Source organism: Hyperolius riggenbachi, chromosome 8 (genome assembly GCF_040937935.1).
Source record: "Hyperolius riggenbachi isolate aHypRig1 chromosome 8, aHypRig1.pri, whole genome shotgun sequence".
NCBI classification, from domain to species: domain Eukaryota; kingdom Metazoa; phylum Chordata; class Amphibia; order Anura; family Hyperoliidae; genus Hyperolius; species Hyperolius riggenbachi.
In genome coordinates this window covers 292,793,090-292,814,493 of record NC_090653.1, presented here as the reverse complement: position 1 = coordinate 292,814,493, position 21,404 = coordinate 292,793,090, and the positions used below count along the sequence as shown (strand labels likewise).

Below are 21,404 nucleotides of genomic sequence, written 5' to 3'. Positions count from 1 at the left end.
CAAATCACATGATCATGTATCTTGTACCCTCTCCCTTCCCTAGTGTATTCTACATGATGGTGTGCTCCTTTCCTATGGCAGCCTCGTACTTGTATTACTGGACCTACCTAACCAGCCCAAATCACATGATCATGTATCTTGTACCCTCTCCCTTCCCCTAGTGTATTCTACACGAGTGTGTGCTCCTTTCCTATGACAGCCTCGTACTTGTATTACTGGACCTACCTAACCAGCCCAAATCACATGATCATGTATCTTGTACCCTCTCCCTTCCCTAGTGTATTCTACATGATGGTGTGCTCCTGTCCTATGACAGCCTGTACTTGTATTACTGGACCTACCTAACCAGCCCAAATCACATGATCATGAATCTTGTACCCTCTCCCTTCCCTAGTGTATTCTACATGAGTGTGTGCTCCTTTCCTATGACAGCCTCGTACTTGTATTACTGGACTTACCTAACCAGCCCAAATCACATGATCATGAATCTTGTACCCTCTCCCTTCCCTAGTGTATTCTACATGATCGTGTACTCCTGTCCTATGACAGTCTGTACTTGTATTACTGGACCTACCTAACCAGCCCAAATCACATGATCATGTATCTTGTACCCTCTCCCTTCCCTAGTGTATTCTACATGATGGTGTGCTCCTTTCCTATGACAGCCTCGTACTTGTATTACTGGACCTACCTAACCAGCCCAAATCACATGATCATGTATCTTGTACCCTCTCCCTTCCCTAGTGTATTCTACATGATTGTGTGCTCCTTTCCTATGACAGCCCTGAACTTGTATTACTGGGCCTACCTAACCAGCCCAAACCACATGATCATGTATCTTGTACCCTCTCCCTTCCCTAGTGTATTCTACATGATCATGTGCACCTTTCCTATGACTGCCCTGTACTTGTATTACTGGACCTACCTAACCAGCCCATATCAAATGATCATGTATCTTGTACCCTCTCCCTTCCCTAGTGTAATCTACATGATTGTGTGCTCCTTTCCTATGACTGCCCTGTACTTGTATTACTGGACCTACCTAACCAGCCCAAATCACATGACCATGTATCTTGTACCCTCTCCCTTCCCTAGTGTATTCTACAGGATCATGTGCTCCTGTCCCATGACAGCCACGTACTTGTATTACTGGACCTACCTAACCAGCCCAAATCACATGATCATGTATCTTGTACCCTCTCCCTTCCCTAGTGTATTCTACAGGATCATGTGCACCTTTCCTATGGCTTCCTTGTACTTGTATTACTGGGCCTACCTAACCAGCCCATATCACATGATCATGTATCTTGTACCCTCTCCCTTCCCTAGTGTATTCTACATGATTGTGTGCTCCTGTCCTATGACTGCCACATACTTGTATTACTGGGCCTACCTAACCAGCCCAAATCACATGATCATGTATCTTGTACCCTCTCCCTTCCCTAGTGTATTCTACATGATCGTGTGCTCTTTTCCTATGACAGCCTGTACTTGTATTACTGTCCTACCTAACCAGCCCAAATCACATGATCATGTATTTTGTACAATTTGCATGTATAACTTTGTTCTATGTTGTATAACCTTGTGACGTCTGTCATCCTTGTATATATTTATTGTCCAGCACTGCGTAATATGTTGGCGCTTTATAAATACAATAAATAATAATAATAATAATAATAAAAGGTGGGAACGTTTTTAAATGATTTACCATGACTTTTTTCCCCATCATAAAAACCTGCTATTTTTTCTGGGCGTTGTTGACTTTTTATGGCCGCTGTATGTTGCTTAACACCTCTGTATTAGTTTTCTACTTTGCACAGTCATAAAGGTGGTATTCAAGTCAATAAGCCTGTAGTGTGACAGAGTGGGACTGACTCTGCCCTATGGGGAGAGAAAACACCACAAGTGACTGTCACATGCACTGGATTTATTGGTCTCCTACTTAGTGCTGCACACCGATGAAATCAATACTAAACCTGTGGTGCCACAAAGCTGAATAGGGTCTCTTCTGTACACCATGGTACTGTGGCACTTAAAGGACACCCGAGGTGAGAGTGATATGGAGGCTGCCATAGTTAGATTCTTTTAACCTTCCTGGCGGTAAGCCCGAGCTGAGCTCGGGCTATGCCGCCGGAAGGCACCGCTCAGGCCCCGCTGGGCCGATTTGCATAATTTTTTTTTTTGCTGCACGCAGCTAGCACTTTGCTAGCTGCGTGCAGTGCCCGATCGCCGCCGCTACCCGCCGATCCGCCGCGCCGCAGCCACCCCCCCCCCCCCCAGACCCCATGCGCTGCCTGGCCAATCAGTGCCAGGCAGCTCTATGGGGTGGATAGGAATCCCCTTTGACGTCACGACGTTGATGACGTCATCCCGCCCCGTCGCCATGGCGACGGGGGAAGCCCTCCAGGAGATCCCGTTCTTTGAACGGGATCTCCTGATCGCCCGAGGCGATCGGAGGGGCTGGGGGGATGCCGCTGAGTAGCGGCTATCATGTAGCGAGACTTTGTCTCGCTACATGAAAAAAAAAAAAAAAAAATTAAAAAAAAAAGATTTGCTGCCCCCTGCCGATTTTTTACCAAACCGCCAGGAGGGTTAAGCAATACACATTTACCTGGCTGTCTTGCTGCTCCTCTGCCTCTAATACTTTTAGCCACATACCCTGAACAGCAGCAGATCAGGTGTTTCTGACATTATCGTCAGATCTGACAAGTTTAGCTGCATGCTTGTTCCTGGTGTAATTCAGACATTACTGCAGCCAGATAGATCAGCAGGGTTGCCAAGCCACTAGTATTGTGTAAAAGGAAATAAATATGGCAGCCTCAATATTCCTCTCACCTCGGGTTCCCTTTAAATACATACTTGCAGATTTTACACTGAATATTATGGGAGAGATTGGCTAGAGTATGATAACCTTTATGGGAAAAAAAAATTCGTTGAAATTTATGGAAATCCGTTTTTGTTTTTTTTTTAGGAAGTTTACAATTCGGTTTTACTTGTCAGGTAGCATTGAAAAAGCTGAACTTCATTATTCACTGTATGCCAGAGCTGCCTTGGAAGAGCTCTCCTGCAGTCTATTCACAGCTGCTGATAAAAACTAATTAGACACTTTAATCTGGCTAAACAACTACAGAATTTCTTTGGGAACTATGTGTGGAATAAAGACTTTTCATTGTGTGCTGTGGAAGAAGTTACAAGAAAAAAAATAGGTTAGAGTTTCACTTACCTGGGGCTCCTGCCAGCCCCCTGCAGCCGCCCTGTGCCAGCGTCGTTACCAAACGATCCTTCAGTCCCCCGCCGCGGCTCACTTTCGTACTCGCAGACTTGCAATTCGATGTCCACTGCAACCCATGCAATGGTTGGCATCAATGTCGAAAACGGATGTGAGCTGCGGCAGGGGACCGGAGAATCGTTTTGTCCCGGCGCGGGTGTATGTACAGTGCCTAGCACACACATACCTAGGCTGTGTTCCTTTTTTTCTTTCTCTGTCTGAAAGTTAAATATCAGGTATGTAAGTGGCTGACTCAGTCCTGACTCAGACAGGAAGTGACCCTCACTGATAAGAAATTCAAACTATAACACACTTTCCTAGCAGAAAATGGCTTCTGAAAGCAGGAAAGAGATACAAGGATCAATAGTTCATAGACTTTAGCCCTGGCATACTTCACTGAATGTGTCATTGAGCAAAAACAATAAAACAGTTAAAAAAAAACGTAAAAAGTAGATTTAAACATAAAATAAAACTGTGGGATATCTTAAAAAGACATTTTTAGGAGAAGGAAGATAGATACATTAGTTTATTTCATTCGTTTATTTTCGCCTCAGGTGTCCTTTAAACTCCTTTTTCGTAATAGCTTACAGTTGTCCTTTACATCAGGCCTCAGATGGACAACTGAACAGCATGCTTGCCAAGCAGTTCAGCATCTCATCTGCTGACCGCGGTCGCCATTCAGGTGCAACTAAAATGCAGCCGAATGACAGCACCACGCGTCAGCAGCACTTCACTTGCAGTGCCATTACCCAGCGACATGTCACACCTGAGCACGGCTGTAGCCATGGTCAAATCCGACTTCATGGGGAGGCCGCATGTTTGGTATTGCAGGAGAGCAGCTGACAGGCGGTGAATTCTCCACCAGTCAGCTGCCCGTCTGCAAAGAGGCCCTGTGATGCGACTTGTCCTACGCTGATAACAGAACAGTGACATAAAACATACTGTATACATACAAAAGAAGGACAAGTGACTAACAGACGGGGATGTACCTGGGAAATCATCTTACAAAACTTTCTAAAGGACTTTCTACAAATTCTCTCAGGGGTTAAAGAGATATACGGTGACGCCGTCCAGCCTGGGTCAATGGGCGACCTACGACCACAAAGAACAAAGTGACAGGTCATAAAACAGCCAAAAATGACATCACAGACTTAGAGCTATACATTAAGGTTTAATAGGACAGTTCACTCAAATTCCAGCATTTAGAAGTTGGACATTTAGCGTTTTCTTCAGTCTCTTGTGGACTCCACTAGTGAGCTCACTGCACCACAGAGTTCCAGCCCTTTACACCAGTGGTACGGACTGCTTTAGTTCATGGTAAATTACCTGCAGCCTAGCTTTCTCTACTCCCTCAAGCCTGCCGCTTCCTAGCTTTCTCTATTCCCTCAAGCCTGCCGCCTCCTGGCTTTCTCTATTCCCTCAAGCCTGCCGCTTCCTAGCTTTCTCTACTCCCTCAAGCCTGCCGCTTCCTAGCTTTCTCTATTCCCTCAAGCCTGCCGCTTCCTAGCTTTCTCCTCTCCCTCAAGCCTGCTGCTTCCTAGCTTTCTCTACTCCCTCAAGCATGCAGCTTCCTAGCTTTCTCTACTTCCTCAAGCCTGCCGCCTCCTGGCTTTCTCTACTCCCTCAAGCCTGCCGCTTCCTAGCTTTCTCTACTCCCTCAAGCCTGCCGCTTCCTAGCTTTCTCTACTCCCTCAAGCCTGCCGCCTCCTGGCTTTCTCTACTCCCTCAAGCCTGCCGCTTCCTAGCTTTCTCCTCTCCCTCAAGCCTGCCGCCTCCTGGCTTTCTCTACTCCCTCAAGCATGCCGCTTCCTAGCTTTCTCTACACCCTCAAGCCTGCCGCTTCCTAGCTTTCTCTACTCCCTCAAGCCTGCCGCTTCCTAGCTTTCTCTACTCCCTCAAGCCTGCCGCCTCCTAGCTTTCTCTACTCCCTCAAGCCTGCCGCTTCCTAGCTTTCTCTACTCCCTCAAGCCTGCAGCTTCCTAGCTTTCTCTACTCCCTCAAGCCTGCCGCTTCCTAGCTTTCTCTATTCCCTCAAGCCTGCCGCATCCTGGCTTTCTCTACTCCCTCAAGCCTGCCGCCTCCTAGCTTGCTCTACTCCCTCAAGCCTGCCGCTTCTTAGCTTTCTCTACTCCCTCAAGCCTGCCGCTTCTTAGCTTTCTCTACTCCCTCAAGCCTGCCGCCTCCTAGCTTTCTCTACACCCTCAAGCCTGCCGCTTCCTAGCTTTCTCTACTTCCTCAAGCCTGCCGCCTCCTGGCTTTCTCTACTCCCTCAAGCCTGCCGCTTCCTAGCTTTCTCTACTCCCTCAAGCCTGCCGCTTCCTACCTTTCTCCTCTCCCTCAAGCCTGCCGCTTCCTAGCTTTCTCTACTCCCTCAAGCCTGCCGCCTCCTGGCTTTCTCTACTCCCTCAAGCCTGCCGCTTCCTAGCTTTCTCCTCTCCCTCAAGCCTGCCGCCTCCTGGCTTTCTCTACTCCCTCAAGCATGCAGCTTCCTAGCTTTCTCTACTTCCTCAAGCCTTCCGCTTCCTAGCTTTCTCTACACCCTCAAGCCTGCCGCTTCCTAGCTTTCTCTACTCCCTCAAGCCTGCCGCTTCCTAGCTTTCTCTACTCCCTCAAGCCTGCCGCTTCCTAGCTTTCTCTATTCCCTCAAGCCTGCCGCATCCTGGCTTTCTCTACACCCTCAAGCCTGCCGCTTCCTAGCTTTCTCTACTCCCTCAAGCCTGCCGCCTCCTAGCTTTCTCTACTCCCTCAAGCCTGCCGCTTCTTAGCGTTCTCTACTCCCTCAAGCCTGCCGCTTCTTAGCTTTCTCTACTCCCTCAAGCCTGCAGCTTCCTAGCTTTCTCTACTCCCTCAAGCCTGCCGCTTCCTAGCTTTCTCTATTCCCTCAAGCCTGCCGCATCCTGGCTTTCTCTACACCCTCAAGCCTGCCGCTTCCTAGCTTTCTCTACTCCCTCAAGCCTGCCGCCTCCTAGCTTGCTCTACTCCCTCAAGCCTGCCGCTTCTTAGCTTTCTCTACTCCCTCAAGCCTGCCGCTTCTTAGCTTTCTCTACTCCCTCAAGCCTGCCGCCTCCTAGCTTTCTCTACACCCTCAAGCCTGCCGCTTCCTAGCTTTCTCTACTTCCTCAAGCCTGCCGCCTCCTGGCTTTCTCTACTCCCTCAAGCCTGCCGCTTCCTAGCTTTCTCTACTCCCTCAAGCCTGCCGCTTCCTACCTTTCTCCTCTCCCTCAAGCCTGCCGCTTCCTAGCTTTCTCTACTCCCTCAAGCCTGCCGCCTCCTGGCTTTCTCTACTCCCTCAAGCCTGCCGCTTCCTAGCTTTCTCCTCTCCCTCAAGCCTGCCGCCTCCTGGCTTTCTCTACTCCCTCAAGCATGCAGCTTCCTAGCTTTCTCTACTTCCTCAAGCCTTCCGCTTCCTAGCTTTCTCTACACCCTCAAGCCTGCCGCTTCCTAGCTTTCTCTACTCCCTCAAGCCTGCCGCTTCCTAGCTTTCTCTACTCCCTCAAGCCTGCCGCTTCCTAGCTTTCTCTATTCCCTCAAGCCTGCCGCATCCTGGCTTTCTCTACACCCTCAAGCCTGCCGCTTCCTAGCTTTCTCTACTCCCTCAAGCCTGCCGCCTCCTAGCTTTCTCTACTCCCTCAAGCCTGCCGCTTCTTAGCGTTCTCTACTCCCTCAAGCCTGCCGCTTCTTAGCTTTCTCTACTCCCTCAAGCCTGCAGCTTCCTAGCTTTCTCTACTCCCTCAAGCCTGCAGCTTCCTAGCTTTCTCTACTCCCTCAAGCCTGCCGCTTCCTAGCTTTCTCTACTCCCTCAAGCCTGCAGCTTCCTAGCCTTCTCTACTCCCTCAAGCCTGCCACTTCCTAGCCTTCTCTACTCCCTCAAGCCTGCCACTTCCTAGCCTTCTCTACTCCCTCAAGCCTGCCGCTTCCTAGCCTTCTCTACTCCCTCAAGCCTGCCACTTCCTAGCCTTCTCTACTCCCTCAAGCCTGCCACTTCCTAGCTTTCTCTACACCCTCAAGCCTGCCGCCTCCTGGCTTTCTCTACACCCTCAAGCCTGCCGCCTCCTGGCTTTCTCTACTCCCTCAAGCCTGCCGCTTCCTAGCTTTCTCTACTCCCTCAAGCCTGCCACTTCCTAGCTTTCTCTACTCCCTCAAGCCTGCCGCTTCCTAGCTTTCTCTACTCCCTCAAGCCTGCCGCTTCCTAGCTTTCTCTATTCCCTCAAGCCTGCCGCATCCTGGCTTTCTCTACACCCTCAAGCCTGCCGCTTCCTAGCTTTCTCTACTCCCTCAAGCCTGCTGCTTCCTAGCTTTCTCTACTCCCTCACGCCTGCCGCTTCCTAGCTTTCTCCTCTCCCTCAAGCCTGCCGCTTCCTAGCTTTCTCCTCTCCCTCAAGCCTGCCGCTTCCTAGCTTTCTCCTCTCCCTCAAGCCTGCCGCCTCCTGGCTTTCTCTACACCCTCAAGCCTGCCGCATCCTGGCTTTCTCTACACCCTCAAGCCTGCCGCTTCCTAGCTTTCTCTACTCCCTCAAGCCTGCCGCTTCCTAGCTTTCTCTACTCCCTCAAGCCTGCCGCTTCCTAGCTTTCTCTACTCCCTCAAGCCTGCCGCCTCCTAGCTTTCTCCTCTCCCTCAAGCCTGCCGCTTCTTAGCTTTCTCTATTCCTTCAAGCCTGCCGCATCCTGGCTTTCTCTACACCCTCAAGCGTGCCGCTTCCTAGCTTTCTCTACTCCCTCAAGCCTGGCGCTTCCTAGCTTTCTCTACTCCCTCAAGCCTGCCGCTTCCTAGCTTTCTCTACTCCCTCAAGCCTGCCGCCTCCTAGCTTTCTCCTCTCCCTCAAGCCTGCCGCTTCTTAGCTTTCTCTATTCCTTCAAGCCTGCCGCATCCTGGCTTTCTCTACACCCTCAAGCGTGCCGCTTCCTAGCTTTCTCTACTCCCTCAAGCCTGCCGCATCCTAGCTTTCTCTACACCCTCAAGCCTGCCGCTTCCTAGCTTTCTCTACTCCCTCAAGCGTGCCGCTTCCTAGCTTTCTCTACTCCCTCAAGCCTGCCGCTTCCTAGCTTTCTCTACTCCCTCAAGCCTGCCGCTTCCTAGCTTTCTCTACTCCCTCAAGCCTGCCGCTTCCTAGCTTTCTCTACTCCCTCAAGCCTGCCGCTTCCTAGCTTTCTCTACTCCCTCAAGCCTGCAGCTTCCTAGCTTTCTCTACTCCCTCAAGCCTGCCACTTCCTAGCTTTCTCTACACCCTCAAGCCTGCCGCCTCCTGGCTTTCTCTACACCCTCAAGCCTGCCGCCTCCTGGCTTTCTCTACTCCCTCAAGCCTGCCGCTTCCTAGCTTTCTCTACTCCCTCAAGCCTGCCACTTCCTAGCTTTCTCTACTCCCTCAAGCCTGCCGCTTCCTAGCTTTCTCTACTCCCTCAAGCCTGCCGCTTCCTAGCTTTCTCTACACCCTCAAGCCTGCCGCTTCCTAGCTTTCTCTACTCCCTCAAGCCTGCCGCTTCCTAGCTTTCTCTACTCCCTCAAGCCTGCCGCTTCCTAGCTTTCTCTACTCCCTCAAGCCTGCAGCTTCCTAGCTTTCTCCTCTCCCTCAAGCCTTCCATTTCCTAGCTTTCCCTACTCCCACAAGCCAACCGCTTCCTAGCTTTCTCTACTCCCTCAAGCCTGCCACTTCCTGGCTTTCTCTACTCCCTCAAGCCTGCCGCTTCCTAGCTTTCTCTACTCCCTCAAGCCTGCCGCTTCCTAGCTTTCTCTACTCCCTCAAGCCTGCAGCTTCCTAGCTTTCTCTACTCCCTCAAGCCTGCCGCTTCCTAGCTTTCTCTATTCCCTCAAGCCTGCCGCTTCCTAGCTTTCTCTACTCCCTGAAGCCTGCCGCTTCCTAGCTTTCTCTACTCCCTCAAGCCTGCCGCTTCCTAGCTTTCTCTACTCCCTCAAGCCTGCCGCCTCCTGGCTTTCTCTACTCCCTCAAGCATGCAGCTTCCTAGCTTTCTCTACTTCCTCAAGCCTGCCGCTTCCTAGCTTTCTCTACACCCTCAAGCCTGCCGCTTCCTAGCTTTCTCTACTCCCTCAAGCCTGCCGCTTCCTAGCTTTCTCTACTCCCTCAAGCCTGCCGCCTCCTAGCTTTCTCTACTCCCTCAAGCCTGCAGCTTCCTAGCTTTCTCTATTACCTCAAGCCTGCCGCATCCTGGCTTTCTCTACACCCTCAAGCCTGCCGCTTCCTAGCTTTCTCTACTCCCTCAAGCCTGCCGCCTCCTAGCTTTCTCTACTCCCTCAAGCCTGCCGCTTCTTAGCTTTCTCTACTCCCTCAAGCCTGCCGCTTCTTAGCTTTCTCTACTCCCTCAAGCCTGCCGCCTCCTAGCTTTCTCTACTCCCTCAAGCCTGCCGCTTCCTAGCTTTCTCTACTCCCTCAAGCCTGCCGCTTCCTAGCTTTCTCTATTCCCTCAAGCCTGCCGCATCCTGGCTTTCTCTACACCCTCAAGCCTGCCGCTTCCTAGCTTTCTCTACTCCCTCAAGCCTGCCGCCTCCTAGCTTTCTCTACTCCCTCAAGCCTGCCGCTTCTTAGCTTTCTCTATTCCTTCAAGCCTGCCGCATCCTGGCTTTCTCTACACCCTCAAGCGTGCCGCTTCCTAGCTTTCTCTACTCCCTCAAGCGTGCCGCTTCCTAGCTTTCTCTACTCCCTCAAGCCTGCCGCTTCCTAGCTTTCTCTACTCCCTCAAGCCTGCCGCTTCCTAGCTTTCTCTATTCCCTCAAGCTTGCCGCTTCCTAGCTTTCTCTACTCCCTCAAGCCTGCCGCTTCCTAGCTTTCTCTACTCCCTCAAGCCTGCCGCTTCCTAGCTTTCTCTACTCCCTCAAGCCTGCCGCTTCCTAGCTTTCTCTACTCCCTCAAGCATGCAGCTTCCTAGCTTTCTCTACTCCCTCAAGCCTGCCGCTTCCTAGCTTTCTCTACACCCTCAAGCCTGCCGCCTCCTGGCTTTCTCTACTCCCTCAAGCCTGCCGCTTCCTAGCTTTCTCTACTCCCTCAGCCTGCCGCTTCCTAGCTTTCTCTACTCCCTCAAGCCTGCAGCTTCCTAGCTTTCTCTACTCCCTCAAGCATGCAGCATCCTAGCTTTCTCTACTCCATCAAGCCTGCCGCTTCCTAGCTTTCTCTACACCCTCAAGCCTGCCGCCTCCTGGCTTTCTCTACACCCTCAAGCCTGCCGCTTCCTAGCTTTCTCTACTCCCTCAAGCCTGCCGCTTCCTAGCTTTCTCCTCTCCCTCAAGCCTGCCGCTTCCTAGCTTTCTCTACTACCTCAAGCCTGCCGCTTCCTAGCTTTCTCTATTCCCTCAAGCCTGCCGCTTCCTAGCTTTCTCTACTCCCTCAAGCCTTCCATTTCCTAGCTTTCCCTACTCCCACAAGCCAACCGCTTCCTAGCTTTCTCTACTCCCTCAAGCCTGCCGCTTCCTAGCTTTCTCTACTCCCTCAAGCCTGCCGCTTCCTAGCTTTCTCTACTCCCTCAAGCCTGCCGCTTCCTAGCTTTCTCTACTCCCTCAAGCCTGCCGCTTCCTAGCTTTCTCTACTCCCTCAAGCCTGCCGCTTCCTAGCTTTCTCTACTCCCTCAAGCCTGCCGCTTCCTAGCTTTCTCTACTCCCTCAAGCCTGCCGCTTCCTAGCTTTCTCTACTCCCTCAAGCCTGCAGCTTCCTAGCTTTCTCTACTCCCTCAAGCCTGCCGCTTCCTAGCTTTCTCTATTCCCTCAAGCCTGCCGCTTCCTAGCTTTCTCCACTCCCTCAAGCCTGCCGCTTCCTAGCTTTCTCTACTCCCTCAAGCCTGCCGCTTCCTAGCTTTCTCTACTCCCTCAAGCCTGCCGCTTCCTAGCTTTCTCTACTCCCTCAAGCATGCAGCTTCCTAGCTTTCTCTACTCCCTCAAGCCTGCCGCTTCCTAGCTTTCTCTACACCCTCAAGCCTGCCGCCTCCTGGCTTTCTCTACTCCCTCAAGCCTGCCGCTTCCTAGCTTTCTCTATTCCCTCAAGCCTGCCGCTTCCTAGCTTTCTCTACTCCCTCAAGCCTGCCGCTTCCTAGCTTTCTCTATTCCCTCAAGCCTGCCGCTTCCTAGCTTTCTCTACTCCCTCAAGCCTTCCATTTCCTAGCTTTCCCTACTCCCACAAGCCAACCGCTTCCTAGCTTTCTCTACTCCCTCAAGCCTGCCGCTTCCTAGCTTTCTCTACTCCCTCAAGTCTGCCGCTTCCTAGCTTTCTGTATTCTCACAAGCCTGCCGCTTCCTAGTTTTCTGTATTCCCACAAGCCTGCCGCTTCCTAGCTTTCGCTACTCCCTCAAGTCTGCCGCTTCCTAGCTTTCTCTACACCCTCAAGCCTGCTGCTTCCTAGCTTTCTCTACTCCCTCAAGCCTGCTGCTTCCTAGCTTTCTCTACTCCCTCAAGCCGGCCGCCTCCTGGCTTTCTCTACTCCCTCAAGCCTGCCGCTTCCTCTACTCCCTCAAGCATGCAGCTTCCTAGCTTTCTCTACTCCCTCAAGCCTGCCGCTTCCTAGCTTTCTCTACACCCTCAAGCCTGCCGCTTCCTAGCTTTCTCTACACCCTCAAGCCTGCCGCTTCCTAGCTTTCTCTACTCCCTCAAGCCTGCCACTTCCTAGCTTTCTCTACACCCTCAAGCGTGCCGCTTCCTAGCTTTCTCCACTCCCTCAAGCCTGCCGCTTCCTAGCTTACTTCACTTGCTCAAACCTGCCGCTTCCTAGCTTACTTCACTTGCTCAAGCCTGCTGCTTCCTAGCTTTCGCTACTCCCTCAAGCCTGCCGCTTCCTAGCTTTCCCTACTCCCACAAGCCTGCCGCTTCCTAGCTTTCTGTATTCCCACAAGCCTGCTGCTTCCTAGCTTTCTGTATTCCCACAAGCCTGCCGCTTCCTAGCTTTCCCTACTCCCACAAGCCTGCCGCTTCCTAGCTTACTCCACTTGCTCAAGCCTGCCGCCTCCTGGCTTTCCCTACTCCCTCAAGCCTGCCGCTTCCTAGCTTTCCGTACTCCCTTAAGCCTGCCGCTTCCTAGCTTTCTGTATTCCCACAAGCCTGCCGCCTCCTGGCTTTCTCTACTCCCTCAAGCCTGCCGCTTCCTAGCTTTCCCTACTCCCTCAAGCCTGCCGCTTCCTAGCTTTCCATACTCCCTTAAGCCTGCCGCTTCCTAGCTTTCTGTATTCCCACAAGCCTGCCGCCTCCTGGCTTTCTCTACTCCCACAAGCCAACCGCTTCCTAGCTTTCTGTATTCCCACAAGCCTGCCGCCTCCTAGCTTTCTCTACTCCCTCAAGCCTGCCGCTTCCTAGCTTTCTCTACTCCCTCAAGCCTGCCGCTTCCTAGCTTTCCCTACTCCCTCAAGCCTGCCGCTTCCTAGCTTTCCCTACTCCCTCAAGCCTGCCGCTTCCTAGCTTTCTCTATTCCCTCAAGCCTGCCGCTTCCTAGCTTTCCCTACTCCCTCAAGCCTGTCGCTTCCGAGCTTTCCCTACTCCCTCAAGCCTGCCGCTTCCTAGCTTTCTGTATTCCCACAAGCCTGCCGCCTCCTGGCTTTCTCTACTCCCTCAAGCCTGCCGCTTCCTAGCTTTCTCTACTCCCTCAAGCCTGCCGCTTCCTAGCTTTCCCTACTCCCTTAAGCCTGCCGCTTCCTAGCATTCTGTATTCCCACAAGCCTGCAGCCTCCTGGCTTTCTCTACCCCCTCAAGCCTGCCGCTTCCTAGATTTCTCTACTCCCTCAAGCCTGCCGCCTCCTGGCTTTCTCTACTCCCTCAAGCCTGCCACTTCCTAGCTTTCTCTACACCCTCAAGCCTGCCGCTTCCTAGCTTTCTCTACACCCTCAAGCCTGCCGCTTCCTAGCTTTCTCTACTCCCTCAAGCCTGCCGCTTCCTAGCTTTCTCTACACCCTGAAGCCTGCCGCTTCCTAGCCTTCTCTACTCCCTCAAGCCTGCCACTTCCTAGCTTTCTCTACACCCTCAAGCCTGCCGCTTCCTAGCTTTCTCTACACCCTCAAGCCTGCAGCTTCCTAGCTTTCTCTACTCCCTCAAGCCTGCCGCTTCCTAGCCTTCCCTACTCCCTCAAGCCTGCCGCTTCCTAGCTTTCCCTACTCCCTCAAGCCTGTCGCTTCTGAGCTTTCCCTACTCCCTCAAGTCTGCCGCTTCCTAGCTTTCTGTATTCCCACAAGCCTGCCGCCTCCTGGCTTTCTCTACTCCCTCAAGCCTGCCGCTTCCTAGCTTACTCTACTCCCTCAAGCCTGCCGCTTCCTAGCCTTCTCTACTCCCTCAAGCCTGCCGCTTCCTAGCTTACTCCACTTGCTCAAGCCACCAATTCCTAGCTTTCTCTACTCCCTCAAGCCTGCCGCTTCCTAGCTTTCTGTATTCCCACAAGCCTGCTGCTTCCTAGTTTTATCTACTCCCTCAAGCCTGCCGCTTCCTAGCTTTCTCTAATCCCTCAAGCCTGCCGCTTCCTAGCTTTCTCTACTACCTCAAGTCTGCCGCTTCCTAGCTTTCTGTATTCCCACAAGCCTGCTGCTTCCTAGCTTTCTGTATTCCCACAAGCCTGCCTCTTCCTAGCCTTCTCTACTCGCTTAAGCCTGCCGCTTCCTAGCCTTCTCTACTCCCTCAAGCCTGCCGCTTCCTAGCTTTCTCCTCTCCCTCAAGCCTGCCGCTTCCTAGCTTTCTCCTCTCCCTCAAGCCTGCCACTTCCTGGCTTTCTCTACTACCTCAAGCCTGCAGCTTCCTAGCTTTCTCCTCTCCCTCAAACCTCCACTTCCTATCCTTCTCTACTCCCTCAACCCTGCCACTTCCTAGCCTTCTCTACTCCCTCAACCCTGCCACTTCCTAGCCTTCTCTACTCCCTCAAGCCTGCCGCTTCCTAGCCTTCTCTACTCCCTCAAGCCTGCCGCTTCCTAGCCTTCTCTACTCCCTCAAGCCTGCCGCTTCCTAGCCTTCTCTACTCCCTCAAGCCTGCCACTTCCTAGCCTTCTCTACTCCCTCAAGCCTGCCACTTCCTAGCTTTCTCTACTACCTCAAGCCTGCAGCTTCCTAGCTTTCTCTACTCCCTCAAGCCTGCAGCTTCCTAGCTTTCTCCTCTCCCTCAAGCCTGCCACTTCCTAGCTTTCTCTACTCCCTCAAGCCTTCCATTTCCTAGCTTTCCCTACTCCCACAAGCCAACCGCTTCCTAGCTTTCTCTACTCCCTCAAGCCTGCAGCTTCCTAGCTTTCTCCTCTCCCTCAAACCTGCCGTTTCCTATCCTTCTCTACTCCCTCAAGCCTGCCACTTCCTAGCCTTCTCTACTCCCTCAAGCCTGCCACTTCCTAGCTTTCTCTACTACCTCAAGCCTGCAGCTTCCTAGCTTTCTCCTCTCCCTCAAACCTGCCGTTTCCTATCCTTCTCTACTCCCTAAAGCCTGCCGCTTCCTAGCCTTCTCTACTCCCTCAAGCCTGCCACTTCCTAGCCTTCTCTACTCCCTAAAGGCTATTAAATATAGATATATAGATAGATATAAGTCTAGCTTGCATGCAAATGGTTTACATCTTGGAATTTGCATAAAAGACAATAATTGGCTGGTCACGGAACATCTCTCATCAGGTGCTTTCCAAGGAAGAACAGCCTCTGCATCGCATCATGCAATCTAAACCACCAATTCAGGATCTACAATGTACATTTCACATAACCTTATTTTACCCACTTGCTTACTCAGGTTATTTTCACAGTTCAGCACAGCTCTGATTACTTTGGCAATAACTTTATCACTAATTATCACAACTAAATGGTCTATATTTATTTTCAGGACAAATTAGTCTTTTTGTGGCTATTCATTTTTAGTAATTACGACACATCAGATATGACCCAGGTGTGGAATGCAAAGTTCTGGCCACTTAAAAGATACTTTTTAAATGAATGTTGTCCAAACTGCCTGAATTGGATTGGTCCATTTCCTAGCAGCATATATTTCCATAGAATGTAAAGGGAAGAGGAGGTGAAAGGAATACAGAGGCTGCTATTTTGAAACAATGCTAGCTACCTGGTTTCTGTACTGATGTGCTGCCTCAAACACTATAGTCACTGGCCCAGAATAAGCATGCAGGTCAGAGGCTGACTCTCCACTGGCTGTATGCTTGTAGCAGGGCTGTGAATCAACTCCCTGCATTCTTGTTCCAGGGCTGTGAAACCACTCCCTGCATGCTTGTAGCAGAGCTGTGAAACCACTCCCTGCATGCTTGTAGCAGAGCTGTGAAACCACTCCCTGCATGCTTGCTGTGGGGCTGTGACTCCTCCTTCGCTGCATGCCTGTTACAGGGCGGTGACTCCACTGGCTGCATGCTTGTAGCAGGGCTGTGAATCCACTCCCCGCATGCTTGTTACAGGGCTGTGAATCCACTCCCTGCTTGCTTGCTGTGGGGCTGTGACTCCTCCCTCCCTGCATGCCTGTTACAAGGCTATGACTCCACTCCCTGCATGCTTGTAGCAGGGCTGTGAATTCACTCCCCGCATGCTTGTTACAGGGCTGTGACTCCACTGCCTGTATGCTTGTGGCAGGGTTGGGACAAACTACTAACACCAAACTCTCAGCACAACAGCCAGGCAACTAGCATTATTTATAAGGGAATGGCAGCCAATGTATTCCTGTCACTAAGCTCACCTTTGGCTTTCTTTCAGTACAGCCCTAGTAAAATAAATGTTTGGCTTGCTAGTACTTTTCCCACCCCGGACACATGACCCATCCTCCCCATTTTGCTCCTCCACAGACTTAATAGACTGACACAAATCTGAAAGGTTTATTAGGTGTACAGGCTGCACACAGATGTACAATTTGTATCTCTTCACTAACACACATGTGGGAGACAGAAGTAAGTTGGAGAGACTGGCGATGCACAGCATAGTCAGCACAATATTTACAGAATAAGTTACAATCCTTCCATTTACACAGAGACAGTGAGGAAGACACAGGGAAGGATCAGCGATTGGTGGTTTTACATCTTGTGTGTGGAGATGGGTAACAACCAGACTGACAGCGCCAGTATTGCACTCGTTTACTGGCCAGGACCGCATTCCTATATCACAGTGATGGCTAACCTTGGCACTCCAGCTGTGGTGGAACTACAAGTCCCATGAGGCATTGCAATACTCTGACAGCTCTAAGCATAACTCGGGGAGGCAGAGGCATGATGGGATTTGTAGTTCCACCACAGCTGGAGTGCCAAGGTTAGCCATCACTGCTATATCATGTCAAAAAGCCAAAGGTCAACTGTGGCCAATGAACAGCAGGCCTGGGCCGTGCCATGCTGGGACTTGTAGTTGCACAATTTAGAGGAACTCAGAAAGCAGTTTCCCAGCTAATACCACATAAATGATCAACCCGCCATGATGTGGCCATCAGATGCAACCAATAAGGATTGTCAAATAGATGCAAATAATTTCAAATTGAGAGCAAAATTATGCAGCTTGAAAATGAACCAATCGAATCCTGCTGAGGTAAATTCCATTGGTTCATTTTCAAGATGCATAAAAATGTGCATAAATTTGCATCAACTGGAAATGATTTGCATCTACTTGATCATGACTGGCAACCAACAGTTTTAGAAGCGACTCAGTAAATGAAATGTGCAGTGAGGTAAAGCTGTGTGCACCTCAAACATCCAGCCTGGTGGAGTCTCTCCCCGTGTCAAACTGGATGATGAAATGGAGCACAGGGTCACTTCATGTTTAGGCTGTCCCCCATACTTCTGAAAACAATCAATAGTCACATATGAAGCAACCAGGCATGTCTGTGTAAAGAATCAGGGCTGTGGGGTTGGTACAAAAAGCCTCCAACTCCGACACCTCAGTTTCTGAAACCACGACTCCGGGTACCCAAAATTGCTCCGACTCCGACTCCTGAGTGTAATACTTAACAGGGCTGTGGATTTTGTACAAAAAATCATGCAACTCCGACTCCTCAGTTTCTGAAGCCACGACTCCAACTCCGGGTGCCCAAAATTGCCCCGACTGACTCCTCGACTCCACAGCCCTGTAAAGAATAACTCTACCTATTGCTATTCTGCAGCAGCTGTGCTTGTACACCTCTCATATGTATCAGAGGAGGTCAATAAGATGCCCGGTCTGTTGAAACTGGCATACAACCTGAAACAGAGGCAGCAAAACTCAACAGCTACTGACTGACTGGTTCAATTTCAAGTTACACATTATTTTCAACAGAATCAGAAAACCTGTATCTCGATCATTGACTAGGCTGCCATTACTCTATTTGCATAGAGACAGCAGGCCTATTACATGCATATGTATCACTTCAAGGACACCTGAAGTGACGGGTATGGAGGCTGCCATATTTATTTCCTGTTAAACAATACCAGTTGCCTGGCAGCTCCTGGTGATCTCTTTGGCTGCAGCAGTGTCTGAATCACACCCCTGAAACAAGCATGCAGCTAATCCAGTCACACTTCAGTCAGAGCAACTGATCTGCATGCTTGTTCAGGGGCTATGGCTGAAAGTATTTGCAGCAGGGCAGCCAGGCATTGTTTTAGGCTACTTTCCCATCAAGACGTTGCGTTTTAGCTAACGTTATGGTCGCATAACGTGCCCCTAACGCAACGCATGGTGGTGTTAAAGTTGGACGTCAGATTGAGCTGCGTTATGCAGCTCTCAAAGCAACCACTCCAGGTTAGTGATAGGAAGTCCGGATCTTTTTAAGGATTCGGATCATTTGAATCGCATCATTGAAAATATCCGGATCTTTGAACGGAATCATTTGAATCATTTTACTAGGGAAGCAGACTGGGTGAAATGACTAGCAGGACAGGACTTTCCCTGCACTGTACATTCTGTATGTTCCTGTTTCTTCCAGACAGACATCCACTGTGAACCGAATCTTTCACTCTGATGATCCGGATGATTCGACTCACAAAAGAGATCCGGATCAAATGAACATGTTCATGATCCTGACAACACTACAGTCCCACCAGGAGTCTCTGTAGTGCAGTGAATAATTAATTAGCCATGTGGCTGGCTGCTGAGGAGGAGGGGAGACCTCCTCCTCCAACATTACTGAGCATGTGCAAACAGTCTAACGCTGCTTAGCCCAGTATAAGGTACAGCATGCAGCACTTTGTGTAAACATGCTGCGTTACTATGTAACACAACGTGGGCACTGTGAACAGCACATTGATTTTACAGTGCTGTGAGTTAGGCTGCATTACTGGCTGCTGTAACGTGGGACTTTAACGTCCCTTTGTGAAACCAGCCTAAATGGAAATGACTATGACAACCTCCATATCACATTTGCAGATTAGGTGTCCTTTAAATTCTAATTGTCAGTCCAGTACAGACTCGTATTAGAGTGCAGTCAAGTATTTGTATTTAGGGAGCCTGAAACAACACCTAAACCTAGAGCGTTATGGAGCCTGCCATAATCATTTCCTTTTAAAAAATGCACATTACCTGATCCTCTGCCTCTAACACATTTAGCCACAAACCCAGGACAAGCATGCAGCAGATCAGGTGCTCTGACTGAAGAGTGGCTGGATTACATGCAAGCTTGTTTCAGGTGTGTGATTCAGACACTACTGATGCATGAAAGATCAGCATGACAGCCGGGTAACTGGTATAGTTTAAAAAGGAAATGCTAAGGCAGCCTCCATATCCCTCTCACTTCAGGTGAACATGCCAACAAGGCCAGCATGGGCTCCAAGCACTGATTTGGGGAGGAGGTAAAAGTCTCTTGAAGCAAGCAGCTCAAGTGATGGTTGTGAGACAGGCATGTACTATGGATGGGAGGGAGTTCTTCAAAGTAATATGCCAGCCGCTTGTCATCTATAAAGGACAGGTTCACACTAGCAGTGCTTTTTAAGCGCTAATGATTTGAAAAGCTCTTGGTAATGCATTGCTATGGGGATTTTTATAAAATCACATCCCTCAAGTGAGAGCTTGCACAAAACATTACATCGGCAAGAGCTTTTTAAATCACTTAGACAAAGCTCTTGTGTGAACCAGCCCGCACTAGATACCAAGACTTCCATGGTATTATCCATGACCACTCGTTACCCAACAGCGGCGTGTAACGTCTAGTCTGTCCTGATGCCTGGCACTGCACTCTACATATCTCTTATGGGAACTTTTTGGGGAGGAGCGTACACTCTGTCCACCTATCCCAGGGGCCATATAATATGCATAGATCCAGCACCAGTGAGCAGAGCACAATACCAGAGCCGTACTTCCTGTTAGGACACAGGAAGTGAGGTGGGTGGAGCACAGGAAGTGAGGTGGGTGGAGCACAGTGCCACACCTCAGCACCATTCATCGCTGGCAGGTAGCAGGAGAGGCAATGCAAAATACTTTTCTTGGATACAACATGGCAGGGATGTCCAAGTCCAGACCACTTTATGACACTGCTACATACATACATTTACTTGTTTTATTAATGAATGCTCCACAGCGACCAGGAAACGAGATGGCATTTGACAAATAAGCCTAAAGTGTTGCAAGTCTAGCGGATACACCAGTATGGGGTAAACTGCCTTTAACCTTCCTGGCGGTAAGCCCGAGCTGAGCTCGGGGTAAGCCGCCGGAAGGCACCGCTCAGGACCCGCTGGGCCGATTTGCATAATTTTTTTTTTGCTGCACGCAGCTAGCACTTTGCTAGCTGCGTGCAGTGCCCGATCGCCGCCGCTACCCGCCGATCCGCCGCTATCCGTCGCGGCGCAGCCGCCCCCCCCCCCCCCAGACCCCGTGCGCTGCCTGGCCAATCAGTGCCAGGCAGCTCTATGGGGTGGATCGGAATCCCCTTTGACGTCACGACGTCGATGACGTCGGTGACGTCATCCCGCCCCGTCGCCATGGCGACGGGGGAAGCCCTCCGGGAGATCCCGTTCTTTGAACAGGATCTCCGGATCTCCGATCGCCGGCGGCGATCGGAGGGGCTGGGGGGATGCCGCTGAGCAGCGGCTATCATGTAGCGAGACTTTGTCTCGCTACATGAAAAAAAAAAAAAAAAAATTTAAAAAAAAAGATTTGCTGCCCCCTGGCGATTTTTTTGCAAACCGCCAGGAGGATTAAAGGGCAACTGAAGCGAGAAGTATATGGAGGCTGCCATATTTAGTTCATTTTAAGCTATACCAGTTCCCTAGCTACCTTGCTGATCCTCTGCCTCTAATACATTTAGCCATAGCCCCTGAACAAGCATCCAGCAGATCAGGAATTTCTGACACTAATGTCAGAACTGACAGGATTGGCTGCATGCTTGTTTCTGGTGTTACTCAGACATACTGCAGCCAAATAGATCAGCAGGGATGCCATGTAACTGGTATTGTTTAAAAGGAAATAAATATGGCAGCCTCCATATATTTCTTGCTTTATATTCCCTTTACGTGCCATCAATTCTAGAGCATTAAAAACGAGACTTAAAGGACAACTGAAGTGAAAAGAATATGGAGGCTGCCATATTTAATTCCTTTTAGCCAATACCAGTTGCCTGGCAGCCCTGCTGATCTATTTGGCTGCAGTAGTGTCTGAATCACACCGGAAACAAACATGCAGCTTATCTTATCAGGTCTAACAATGTCAGAAAACCTGATCTGCTGCATGCTTGTTCGGGGGCTATGGCTAAAAGTATTAGAGGCAGAAGATCAGCAGGATAGCCAGGCAACTGGTACTGCTTAAAGAGAACCAGAGACGAAAAAATAACATTTATACATACCTGGAGCTTCCTCCAGCCCCATCAGCCTGGATCACTCCCACACCGCCGTCCTCCGCTGCTTCTATCTGCCGGTACCGGGTCCCGTCATTTCGGCCAGTCGACGCAAGCGCAGTGTGCTCCCTCCGCACTGCGCAGGCATACAGAGCCGGAGGGAGCGTCTGTGCATGCAGAAGACTGGCCGCGTCCGGCGGAAGTGACGGGACCCGATACCGGAGATAGACACAGCTGAGGACGGCGGCGTGGGAGCGATCCAAGCTTATGGGGCGGGGGAAAGCCCCAGGTATGTACAACATCTTTTTTTCATTTTTAACATACGTTCGTCTCTGGTTCCCTTTAAAAGGAGGTATATGTGGCAGTCTCCATATCCCTCCTGATCAGCTGTACTGCAGCATGGAATAAAGTGCATGTGTTTGAATACAAAGAGTATGCAGAGGCTAGACATAGATACAAACTCAGCAATGTCAACTTTTTATAC

General features: G+C 50.6%; 1 protein-coding gene across 1 annotated transcript in view; it reads right to left on the bottom strand.

Annotated features, from left to right (window-relative positions):
- Positions 1–21,404, bottom strand: part of PPP1R26 (protein phosphatase 1 regulatory subunit 26) — a 79,551-nt gene that overhangs the window by 31,178 nt on the left and 26,969 nt on the right. The window contains exon 3 of the mRNA XM_068249148.1: positions 4,258–4,360. Within this exon, the coding sequence (XP_068105249.1) occupies positions 4,258–4,360 (103 nt within the window). The remainder of the gene's footprint in view (positions 1–4,257; positions 4,361–21,404) is intronic.